Below are 11403 nucleotides of genomic sequence, written 5' to 3'. Positions count from 1 at the left end.
AATGCGACCTAAGGATGGAACGCTTTAGGATTCCCTTTTCTCCGACGTGACACACAGTCGTTTCCAGAAATGAAATAATTCGTCCTTTGCAGAGCCTGATGCCGAGAAGCTTGATTTCAGTGCTTTGCTGTGACCACAGCCCGCCACCGCCCCTTGAGAGCCAAACTTTGGGGTGTCTTTTGCTCATATTTAGTACGGGTGGTATAAATTCTATCCAGAACGCGTGTCCTGATCTCTCTTGCCCCCTCTTTAGTCAGCACCCCCAGTGTGAACACTGCCTCTGATCCGTAGAGCAGGGCAGCTGGCTGACCTCTTCGAGCCTCGGTCTGCATGTCAGTAAAATGGGGATAATGAGATCCACACTGATAAGGCTGTGAAAATGCGGTGACGTCCTATGGGAAGCCTCCAGGGCAGCCTGGCGCACAGAACGGCCTCTGCAAACGCTGCCCCTCCTCTTCCCCCTCTTGCCCCATGGGGGGAAATGTGCACCCTGGGCCTCCCAGACACCCCGGAGAGAAGACAGCAGAACCGGGCCCCTGGGAGGACCAGCCCTCACAGACTGACCCAGAGCACGACACACGGAAGTGTTTGGGAAGAGCCCAGGTTTTCCTCTCCAGCAAAACTTCCGGCCCACAGAACCATAGTTCAATTACAAAATAACCCAGAGAAAAGCTGCATCAAGTGTGTTCTGGAGAAAATCATCTGTAAAAAGTAACGCAGACAATTTCCAAATATCACATTTACCTTGTGGTCACAAGTGACCCAGGTTTAAAAGCTATATTGGTGGTCAAAAGGACTAAATAAATAGAGCTGTATTCATCTTTCAGGGACTGTCAGCCTGAAAAATGACAAAGAATAACATTTTTGCTTGAAAAAATGGACTACATTTAAGCTGCTGACACAATTTTATTAGCAATAGATACAGCTTCCAATCTTTGCCACTCAAACCCTCCCGTGTTAGTGGAGGGTGAGAGACGGGAGTATTTCGCTGGAGAGTTTCCGGTCTCTTTGACACCAGCTTTGGCAGCCAATGACTCTGAGAAAGCAGCCCAGCAAGCCTCTTAGCCTTTTTATTTTAATCTCTACTGACCCCTTGGAAAACCCCTTTGTGGCAACGCAAGCTCTTGGCAACCTCCCTGCTGAAGGCTGCCTTTGCCAGCGACAGCTACAGACTCGAATTGTCCTTTTTTGCTGCTGCAGCCTCTGCTGGCTCCACTGGTTTTTGGTTTTCTTCCTCTAATTTCTTCTTCTTTTTTGCTCTTTGTTCTGAGTTAAACTGTGCAAGCTCTTCGCTTTTCTCTGTGATGTATTTTAGCTGGGAGGAAGGAAGGAAGGAAGGAAGGAAGGAAGGAAGGAAGGAAGGAAGGAAGGAAGGAAGGAAGAAAGGGGAAGGGAGGAAGGAGGAGGAAGGAAGGAGGAAGGGAGGAAGAAATACATTATCTGGTTGTGCCATTTTATAAGTCTGGGGGAGGCAGTGGGAATCTACATCCCTCCCAACCACTCCCACCCTAAGAATCTGGGTGGAAAAGCCCGGGTTACATTCCTTAGAGTGAAAGCCTGGGTTACATTCCTAGAGTGAAACAAGCCTAGGTTACATTCCTTCCATTTTTTCTGGAAGAAGTAATCAACTAGAAAAATCAACCGATTGCTGCCCATACTCCTACCAAACAGGTAGGAAGGAGCTCCTTGAATAATCAGAAGAGTTAAAATGTGGAACTTGGGGCGCCTGAGTAGCTCAGTCAGTTGAGCGTCCAACTCTTGATTTCGGCTCAGGTCATGATCTCACGGTTGTGGGATTGAGCCCCTCCACTCAGCCCAGAGCCTGCTTCGGATTCTCTCTCTCTCTCCCCTTCTGCCCCTCCCCACCCCAAAATAAATAAACAAACATAAAAAAAAAAAAGTGGAACTTGCAGAAGGCACGCCAGTCCTAAATATACTCTACACCAACTCCAGTACAGCCAACACCCCCCTAAATGTAGCCAACTAACATTACTGAGTGCTACTATGCACCAGATAGTAGGGGCAGAAGGTACAGAAAGAACACGGGGTCCCTGCCCTCCGGGAGCATTTCGTCAAATGCCTAAATTTAGCTGTAACCCTGTCAGATGAAATAAAAAATTAAGAGTCCAAAATAAAAATAATATTTGCAGGTAAACAAATGTGCAATAAACAGATAACGTCCCAATTAATATTCTAAGGTGACTGGCACTGACCAGTCCTTTGCAAAAGGTAGAAACTGCCCACTGAAACAGACCACGAACAGCTCTGACCCGCACCGAATTTACGGACAGAGAGGAGCGTCTTTGCCACTGACACGCAGCACCGCCAGTCACCTTAGCTATTTTCCTTAGGGATCGCATCATCTTTAACCTTGACTTAAACTTTAAAGAGAGAATATTAGGGGCGCCTGGGTGGCGCAGTCGGTTAAGCGTCCGACTTCAGCCAGGTCACGATCTCGCGGTCCGTGAGTTCGAGCCCCGCGTCGGGCTCTGGGCTGATGGCTCGGAGCCTGGAGCCTGTTTCCGATCCTGTGTCTCCCTCTCTCTCTGCCCCTCCCCCGTTCATGCTCTGTCTCTCTCTGTCCCAAAAATAAATAAAAAACGTTGAAAAAAAAATTTAAAAAAAAAAAAAAAAAAAAAAAATAAAGAGAGAATATTAGAAGAGCAGAGGGGGAAAAGAGAGCCGGGTAGAAACAGCGCTAGATCCTGGGCCAGAAGGTTAGGGCTCAGCTATCAACCAGAGAGCTTTGTTTTCAGCTCTGGGAAGTTACTGAACTCCAGCTGCCTCCCCTGTAAAACCGGGCTAATAAATCCTGTTCTTAAAGACCCTCAGAGGGTGGTTGTGAGGTTTAAATAATACATGTAAAATAACATCTATAAAAGTCCCCTGTAAACTGTCAACTGCTATACAAACTCACTCGACAACTACTTGCCGAGCACCTGCTGTGCGCCAGGCTCTATTCTAGGCACGGCAGATGGAGCAGAGATAAAAACCCCCGCCCTGGTGGAGCTCACAGTAAAGTATTTTTACTGCGGGAATTAAACTAGGTCATAAAACCTCACAGATGCCCTGGATCTGCCCCGGGCCACTGGCCTGGGATGATCACAGCATCACCTGTAAAATGAGGGCCTGGTCGAGATGACTTCGAGATTTCTTTGAAAAGACAGACAACGTGCTCAGTTTTCTGCCCGTCCCAGCTGTACGGACACTCCTTCCATACCTGGCCCATCAGACTTGCGGGCACCGTAATGGAACTGTCTCCATACACTCTAGCCTGGGGTCTGTCTCTGACATCATGCTGTAAATGAAAGGCAGGGCCAAAGTTTTGAGATGTTACGAAAAAGGCAAATTATGAAACCCAGAGAGTGCTGATTAGAAAATTCCAAATTGGCTTAGCGAGATCCATCATGATGAAAGAGAGACTATAAATTACGGGCAGGCCTGAATGGTTCAACCATCTCTCGTTTTTCATGCAAGGTGCCCTGGGGAATCGCTTCATGGCTGCAAGTGATTAATTGGGAATAATGTATTCTGATGGGAAAGGGGAGTGAGGAAAGAAATCCATCTCTCACCAGTGAATTACTCCTCCTGGCTAAGAGCTTCACATCTTCCGTGTTAATTGTGCTTCTTTTTGCGTGTCTGTAGAAAGGGCAGGAACAATTCACCAAAATGTTTAGTACCATTTCAAGTTTTGATGAAACCCAAAAGTTCATGGTCAGAGTCCAAACCAGCAAGGATCTCTAAGTAGCCCATCTTTTTAAATTAAATGCATTAAGCAACCATGACATAAAAACGAGTGAAGTGACTTAGCCAAGACACCAATTAAATAAAGAGACTAAGGAAAACAGAAGCCCATCTGTCCACCTCCGCCTGAGGCCCCGGGTGCCTGAGCAGGGACTTGCTTGAGCACCACGGTCACAGTGAACACCACAGAAAGAGCAAGCAGCACATATGTGCACACTTTCAGTGGAAAGAGAAAACGGCACAGTCTCACGACACAAAGATTGCCTACGCCTAAATAGACACTAAGTAGAAGAACAAAGAAAAGGTACAAGTTCCCGAGGCTCTTCTCCAAGGGTGAAATCACAGGAAAAAGCTCACACGGATGTCCCCTAATACCCCACTCCCCACCAGGGAGGTACCGCGCTCCCCCCACGATAGCCTGGCTAGAACAAAGAACGTCCTGTCAACTGGAGTCTGTGTCTTGCTCACAACTTGGACTCCAATTCTCATTCCAGTCCTCGTATCTTGGCTTCAACAGGTAAAGCGGATAGGTCTGATAAGCTCCAGTCAATAACCTACTGCTCTGGTTGCACCCCTTCTTGCCATTTCCAACTTCCTCCAAAAATAAGGAGAAAGTGTGTACACAGGAACAAGTAGGCGCGTGTCCCGAACAACGAGCACACGCAGCGTCCTCACTGGGTACCCGCGCCGCTAACGATAAACTCACACGGAAATTCTACTCTGTATCTGGCCGAACCCCCCCATCCTGCTAAATGTGCAAACATCAAGCGTCATCTCATCACGGCCGCCTCTGCCGACGGTGTCACTCCAGGAGACGACCTCTAGTTAGCGGGCCGCAAGCACCAGGACGCCGACCCCCCCCCCCCCACTACTCCGCCAGTTAGCTGGCACCACCTGAAAGTTACCACTTCCCTAAATGGGTTGGGGGGTGGGGGCAGGTATATCCGATGGCGGCCGCTGCACATCAGAGACTCTCCTAAATCAAACCTCTGACTCCAGAAAACTACTCCAGAGAAGATTACAAAGCGACGTTTCATATGACACTTTTAGCGACACGGGTTGTAAAGACTATTCCCAAAGTCTTCCTAGAATTTATTCACTGTCCAGTATCTATCTTCTTCAAGATGTTACATCTTTAACACATTGACAATATGAGGTGACTAGAGACTGCAAAGCTAAATAAAGGAAACTCACAACTTAAATTGTGAGATAACTTGCCAAAGTTTACAGGCAAACTATTTCAAATGTAGGCACTATTTTCTCAGAGAAACAATGTTACAAATACCGCTTAAGTTCCCAGCCAGCCTATTTAGACTACTTAGGCTGGCCTGAAACAGACCCTTTGACTCTGTGGTGCTCACAGTTCTAGAAGACAGTGGCCACGGGGAAAATACAAAGCCACAGGATAAACGAAGCTAACCTTCTGGGAATATCAATTTCATCCCATGATAAACTTTAAAACAGGATTTTTTTTTTTATGACGGCAAACTGAAACATTATGAAGATCAGTGTGAAATTAAGACAAAGGCCGAGTCTTCAAAGAAAATCTGCACTTGCGTCGGCTCAGGGTTCAGAGGGTGGCGGGAGCGTGCAGCATGCTGTGGGACACTCTCAGAGACGCGGAAGGTGAGGCACCTCCTGCTCAGTACGTCTCTGCCGTGCTCACTTAGACAAGAACAGCGTGAGAGCCTTTACCCAGACCCCTCGACTTACATGATGTCCTTCCCTGGGGAGCTCCCGGTCTAAGTGACAAACACAACACTCTCCCCCCTTTCACCAAGTACCCAGCAAAAGAAAATCAACCTCTTTTTTTTTTTTTTTTTTTTTAAAGCATGGTTAGAGTTAGGGAGTCCTTCCCCTGACATTTTTTTATTAAGAGCTTATTTTTAAGCTTATTATTAAGAGCCACCAGCATGGGGCTTCGAGCTTACAACCCCGAGACCAAGAGTCACCCTCTCCACCAGGGAGCCAGCCGGGCGCCCCGAAAATCAACCTCTTGATGTAATGATAAAAACACAGAGTGCCTGAAAGCTCAATGTACTACAATGCTAAATATTTCCAATTTCGTTTTTATGTCTAGTATTTTATAGAAGCAGCTAAAAACGTTCGTGGTCTTTTCCCACAGGGAACACAGAAATGGCAAGAAAAGTCACAACGGGGGGCCGCGCTACAGGCATCTACCAGAGAGAGGTCAGAGGAGCCAATAAACACCCTACTATGCACAGGACAGTCCCCACCACAACCCAGAATGATCTGGTGCAAATTGTCAACGGTGCTGAGGCAGAGAAACCCTACTCTCTATCGATAATCTTCATGTTCAAATTAAATACTCATTTGCTTACTTATTTACATTTTTGTGCCACCCTTTGTAATAAAAAGAAGTTGTATTTAAAAAAAAAAGGAAAGAAATGGCAAGGAAAGGTGATAAATGGGTGTCACAGGAGACGAGGGGGCTGCGGGCGGGGGACGGGAGATAATGGGCGCCATGAAAGGGGCCACCACCCGTATTAACAAAGAATAAACCACATGAGCTATGACTATTCCATAATATGATCTTAGCCCTGTTGGCCAAGCCGAAGATGCTAAGCGGTTTTTAGGGACTCCTACACGTAGGGATGGGAAAGATTTAGAGTCTGCCCTCCAAGAACCTACTGCTTTAATTCATTCAAAATATTCACCCGAGCAACACAGAGCTAACGGGAGCAAGGTGAAAAGCGACGGGTACGGAAGAGGCTGGCACCAACTCAGAAGTGCTAGCAAATTAGAAAGCTCTAGCCCTTTCCGGCCTCAGTCATTCAAACTGCTTCATAAAAGCAATTCCTCGCCAATTGTTTTCAATTACCTGAGGTCCTAATTGAAGAGATGAGCGTAAATCACCTGTAAAAGCTAAAGCTTACCAGCTGAGAGCAAATCACCCGCTTTTCAGGGAGCGGATGTCTCGCTGGTGACAAAGGCGGTGAATGCCAGGCTGACAGGGTGGGTGTTGGGCGCCGTGGTCCCCCGCGCACCGTCCCGCGGAAGCGTTCTGCAAAGCACACACACCCTGCACATTCGCCGTCCGGGGCTGCACTGCACATCTTTGTAGCCACCAAATGAACGGCTCTGGTTCTTGCACAAAAAGTGCTTGGAAGACATAACCAAAAAAAGGCCAAATCAAGTCTGAATGGACGTGATTAAAGCGGATGTGATATTCTTGCAGAATCATGACTAGAGATGAGCCTCCAGAAAATCCACACGCACACACAGACTGCATACAGCTCGCCTGAAACACAGCAGCAGGTGGAGAGTACAAATGGGGTGTAAATGCACACAGCATCAGAGAACCGGCCTCTTTACCCACCTTGCAAACATTTCGAGGTCTTTGGCGAAATTTTCTGAAAGAGAAAAAGATGTGCTTTAGCTACCCTGATCTCAATCTTACTTCAGAAGGAGGGAAAGTGGAACTTCGGGACGTTTGGCACAGTGACTAATGCCACAAGCCCTTTAAAAGGCGAGAGGAGGCATTTCCGGAGCCTTTAGCAGTTTTATTCGTTGTGGCCTCCTTGTCATAATTGGGGTATTGTGGCTACACCCTTCCTTCCGTGAAACTGGCCCTTAATCTTAAATTTGGCTACAAGTTAGGGCTTGAGAGGACATTAATTTTCTCTAACGTCAAGCAGATACCAATGTCATAAGCCCGGCTGTCAAATAAACCATGGCATGGTGGACATAAAAATGTTATAAAGCAATGAGGTAAAAAATTGAATGTCTAATGTTCCAGGCAGTTTAAAAAATAAAACAACGGTGTTAATACCCAGTGTTAGGTAACAGGGGGAAAAAAAAAGTTCTTTTCATAAAATATCTGAATTTTACGGCAAAGAACTGTCTCACGAATAATGCCTGATGGCCACGTTCTCCATCTGTTGGGATGACGAGCCAGGGCACCCCCCACACGTCTCTCCCAGGCAAAAGCAACTTCTGGGATGCCTCTACACCTACAGGAAGGCCATGGCTTCCTACCGCACTGCCGGAAAGTCAGCTCCGAGATGGCCGCAATGGTTTGTTTGCTGAACCGAATCTCTCTGTCCGACGCAACTTCCTCGCAAAGACACCCAACAGTGTAGTGAACGGCTGCTTTTAGCCTCTGAAGCGAAAATCAAAATACTTCATGGGTAAGGTTGCAAAGAAGAGCTTTGCACATCTTGGAAAGTTAAGACCAAGGAGAGGGTCTGCTGCGCTTCCCTCCTTCAGCACTTTCCATAATGGCTGAGTGACTTTTCAAGTGTACTAATAAATTAATGAGGCCCTCTGGAGTGTGGCTTGTAGAAACATTACTTCCTAGTTAATGGTTATGATTTAGGTCAAGTAAAGATAAGGAATTACAATGGCAGGTCAGTGGGGAGAAAAGTCGGACTCGCACTTGCAAAGTATCTGCCTGACTTGACCCGGGTAGTCCACGAACAGGGACCACGTTCCTACTGAGTAAAGGCCCATGCCAGCTGTTTGAGGAACAACGAAAAACCAGACAGGGGTTAATCAAGCGAAAAAGGAGGCGGTGCCATCCCCCTGCGGCCAGTCTCTGCCAGCCCCGGGCCTGCGTGTGACAAAAGACAAACGCTCAGGACTGGCTGGGAAAGGCCTGTGCGGGCACGTCTGAGCCTCCTTTGATTTGTTGGCTTGCTAGCCCACCTCGCCAGGACCCTCACTGCTCCTTAGCAGCCCTTTTAGATACTGAGTAACATATCTTTCCCATGCAGAGGAGCAAAGAAGCAAAACAAAGTTAAGCCAAGATCTCAGTCTCATGTCAGCAAACTTCTTGAGCCCCTAGGTGTGCTCCTCTATGGTGGAGACAGAACTGAACTGGACATGGGGACAGCTGAAGCCAAGACAGCATCAACCCTACCAGCAAGTGTTCACAGTTGAGACAAGATGAGGAGGAACCACAGAAACACAGGTCGAGGACCGAGGACCCGGGTAGAGGCCAGGCAGATAAGCAAGGGCAACTACCTTCCTTAGTTTCAGAGGTCACAAGACTAGGAAGTGGAGGCCTTTGGCAGGAGACAAAGGGACCATCACCCGGGGAGGGATAAAGACCTTCCCAGGTCATCTTTTTTAGGTATGCGTGAGGCAGGGGAGGTTCGGGGAACAGGACAGGAAGCCTTCCGAACATTCCAGGAAGTTTTTTAATGTCTCTCCTCCTTCTGTACGCCTCTTGGATGGGGCCAACTGCCTTCTGCAATGCTGCACACGCTAACCCACTAGACCCTAAATTCCTCAAGGGCACGACCCTGTCTGTTTTGTTCACTACCATCCACCTACCTAGTGCCAAGAACAGCTGATTCAATGAATGGTGGGATCTTCAACCTGCTCACCAATTTCTCAGCCCAGCTCTGCAGCCTTACTCATCTCGTCAGCACGCAGAACCAGCCTCTGGTTCTTTATTGGGCACTGAGAACCAGCCTCTGTACTCGGGGCTGAGAATACAAAAATGGAAAGGCCAGCTCCCTTCTCAAAGACTTTATCTCCTGCTACACCTTTGCCATCAATGGACTCTTCAAAACCATCAATGTCAGGAAAAAGAGGATGGAGAACCAACCCGTCCAGGGAAGATCAGAGCCAGGATTACTAAATGCACTTTATGTTCCTTGACTAGATCCTGGGTGAAATAAAAAAAGACCACTAGAAAAAAAAACAAAAAACTGCTTTGGAACACCGGGAACATAAAGGTGGACCGAACATTACATAATAGGATTTTATCCGTATTAAATTTGCTGAGTGTGATCATTGAGATTATGCAGAATACCCCTGTGGTCGGGAGAGCATACTATAAAGTATTAAAACTTACAGGGAAAGGGTCAAGGTATCTGTGATTATATCTCAAAGGAGTCAGAAAAAAAGAGAGCAAAGGAGCAAACACGGCCAAGTGCTAACAACTGGTGAATCCAGGTGGGGAGCATACGGCTGCAGAGTGGACTATTCTCGCCAACTTTTCCTGAAATCTTACACTTCTCAAAATAAAGGCAGGCGGTGGGTAAAACAGCTGAAGTGTAACACTGGCAGGAGGGAACTCCGGCTCCCTGAGCTCCTTCGAGTCTCTTGAGTGGCCCCTCTTTGAGGATACCGCCCTGGTTCTGGCTTTTTATCTCTCTGGGGCTTTACGGTTGGTTCCCGCGACCCTGCCCCATCGTACTAACTCCCGGGCCGATTAGAGGAAGGGCCGCCCCTGGGAGGGGGTTACTGTTACTCTGTTATTCTGCAAACAGGAAAGCTGGGCTCGCGCAGCGCCGAAGCGACCCTCGGGCTGCGGAGGCGGGACCGGAACCCGCCCGGGAAGGATGGGCTCCGGGACCGCGCGGCCCGCGTCGCACCCAGGTTCGCAGGCCGTCTCCGCGTCTGCAGGACGGAGCGCGCACGTCACGGCGGCCACGTGCCGGGCATCGGGCTACGTGCTTGGCCTGAATCCCCTCCAAATGCTCACACCCCATCTTCACAACACCCCTGAGAAGGGAGACTGCGGCTGTCCTAGGCAAGAAGGCTGCCGCGCGACTCGGACCCGCGTTACCGAGGATACCGCCTCCCAGCGCCCCCCGCGGCAGCCCAGCTGGCGCAGGCGCAGGCGCACGCGGCCCGAGCGCGCCCTTCGCCCCGGGGGACGCGCCCCGAGAAGCGCCAGGCCTCGGGGCCTTTCCCTCTCCAGCAGCTCGACGCCGTCCTCCCGCAGCCTGGCCGGGACCCGGCTTTCCTGTACCTGTTGGTAGGAGAATCGCTGCTGCTCCTCGGCCGCCTCGTCCTCCTCCATCTCACCGGGCCGACCCAGGCAGGCGTGCCAGGGCAGTAGGGGGCGGCGGCCGGGAGGAGCCCGTCGGATTTCCCGCCGCGGCGCCCGGAGACGGACCGCGCGAGGGGACAAAGCGCGAAGTTCCACGCCGCCGTGTGCGCGCGCCCCCTGGCGGCCGCTCTGGGAACGGTCCGCAGCGGTCCGAGCTCCCGCCTCGAGGCGCGGGGGGACCTGGCGGTCCAGGTCCCCTGGCTCCGCTCGGCTCTGCGCCTGGCTCGCGGCTCACGCGAACCCTTGAAAAGAACGCTTGTGTGTAGGGACAGCGTTGTCGGGCGGCACTCTTTACTGTGAGTTACGTGGGGCCGTAAGCTCCGTAGACCTTGCAGAATCCACCAACGTTCTGTAACTGTGTCACCAACAGTAGTGTCACCGAGTCAGACGCAGGCGAATGCTGGATTGCTGTCCATTCAGCATCGCAGTGAGTAGGTGACACAGCCGAGGCTAAGGCACTCATCAGCAGTGCAAGTGTCCCCGATTAAAAAAAAAAAATTGTGTTTTTTTTTTTTTTCTTAAGTAATGTCTATACCCAGCATGGGGCTCTAACTCAGGATGCCGCAAGGGTCAAGAGTTGCGTGCTCCACGACTGAGCCAGCCAGATGCCCCAGGGCCCCCAATTTTTATGTATGTATGTATGTATGTATTTACTTCTTTATGAGAGAGAGAGGGAGAGAGACAGGCAAAGAGAAAGAGCGAGAATCCCAAGCAGTCTCTGCACTATCAGGGCGGAGTCCAGTGCAGGGCTTGAACCGTGAGCTCATGACCTGAACCAAAATCAAGAGTTGGACGCTTAACCAACTGAGCCACCCAGTCGCCCCAGGGCCCCTAATTTTTTTTAAAGGAAA

At 49.5% G+C, this 11403-nt stretch overlaps 1 protein-coding gene across 4 annotated transcripts; it reads right to left on the bottom strand.

The window, feature by feature from the left end:
• Positions 1–886: 886 nt before the first annotated feature.
• On the bottom strand, positions 887–10648 carry LOC102953952 (centromere protein S-like). Of its 4 annotated transcripts, none has more exons than XM_042997521.1 (6): positions 10472–10648; positions 7744–7867; positions 7085–7118; positions 3573–3639; positions 3221–3298; positions 887–1315 (listed from the first exon to the last, which is right to left on the bottom strand). In XM_042997521.1, the coding sequence occupies exons 1-6, from the start codon at positions 10520–10522 to the stop codon at positions 1166–1168; spliced, it is 504 nt and encodes a 167-aa protein (XP_042853455.1). In that variant the 5' UTR covers positions 10523–10648; the 3' UTR covers positions 887–1165. The 4 variants fall into 4 exon arrangements, with proteins under 4 accessions (XP_042853455.1, XP_042853453.1, XP_042853457.1 ...); XM_042997519.1 differs by lacking the exon at positions 10472–10648 and adding an exon at positions 10092–10264; XM_042997523.1 differs by lacking the exon at positions 3221–3298 and having other exon boundaries at positions 10472–10630.
• Between the last annotated feature and the right edge of the window lie 755 nt (positions 10649–11403).

Source organism: Panthera tigris, chromosome C1 (assembly GCF_018350195.1).
Source record: "Panthera tigris isolate Pti1 chromosome C1, P.tigris_Pti1_mat1.1, whole genome shotgun sequence".
Classification (NCBI taxonomy): Eukaryota; Metazoa; Chordata; class Mammalia; order Carnivora; family Felidae; genus Panthera; species Panthera tigris.
The sequence above is the reverse complement of the archived record's forward strand: the minus strand, read 5'-3'. Positions and strand labels throughout refer to the sequence as shown.

What these genes read in the sequence shown, in the direction of transcription:
- LOC102953952 (XM_042997519.1), bottom strand. Translation starts at nt 10,208, where the DNA reads ATGGGGTGTGAGCATTTGGAGGGGATTCAGGCCAAGCACGTAGCCCGA. An exon ending in GACCTCGAAATGTTTGCAAG is followed by an intron (nt 3,640 to 7,084) that starts GTGGGTAAAGAG and finishes CCCTTTCTACAG; the next exon opens with ACACGCAAAAAGAAGCACAA. An exon ending in CCAGGAGGAGTAATTCACTG is followed by an intron (nt 3,299 to 3,572) that starts GTGAGAGATGGA and finishes TTTCATTTACAG; the next exon opens with CATGATGTCAGAGACAGACC.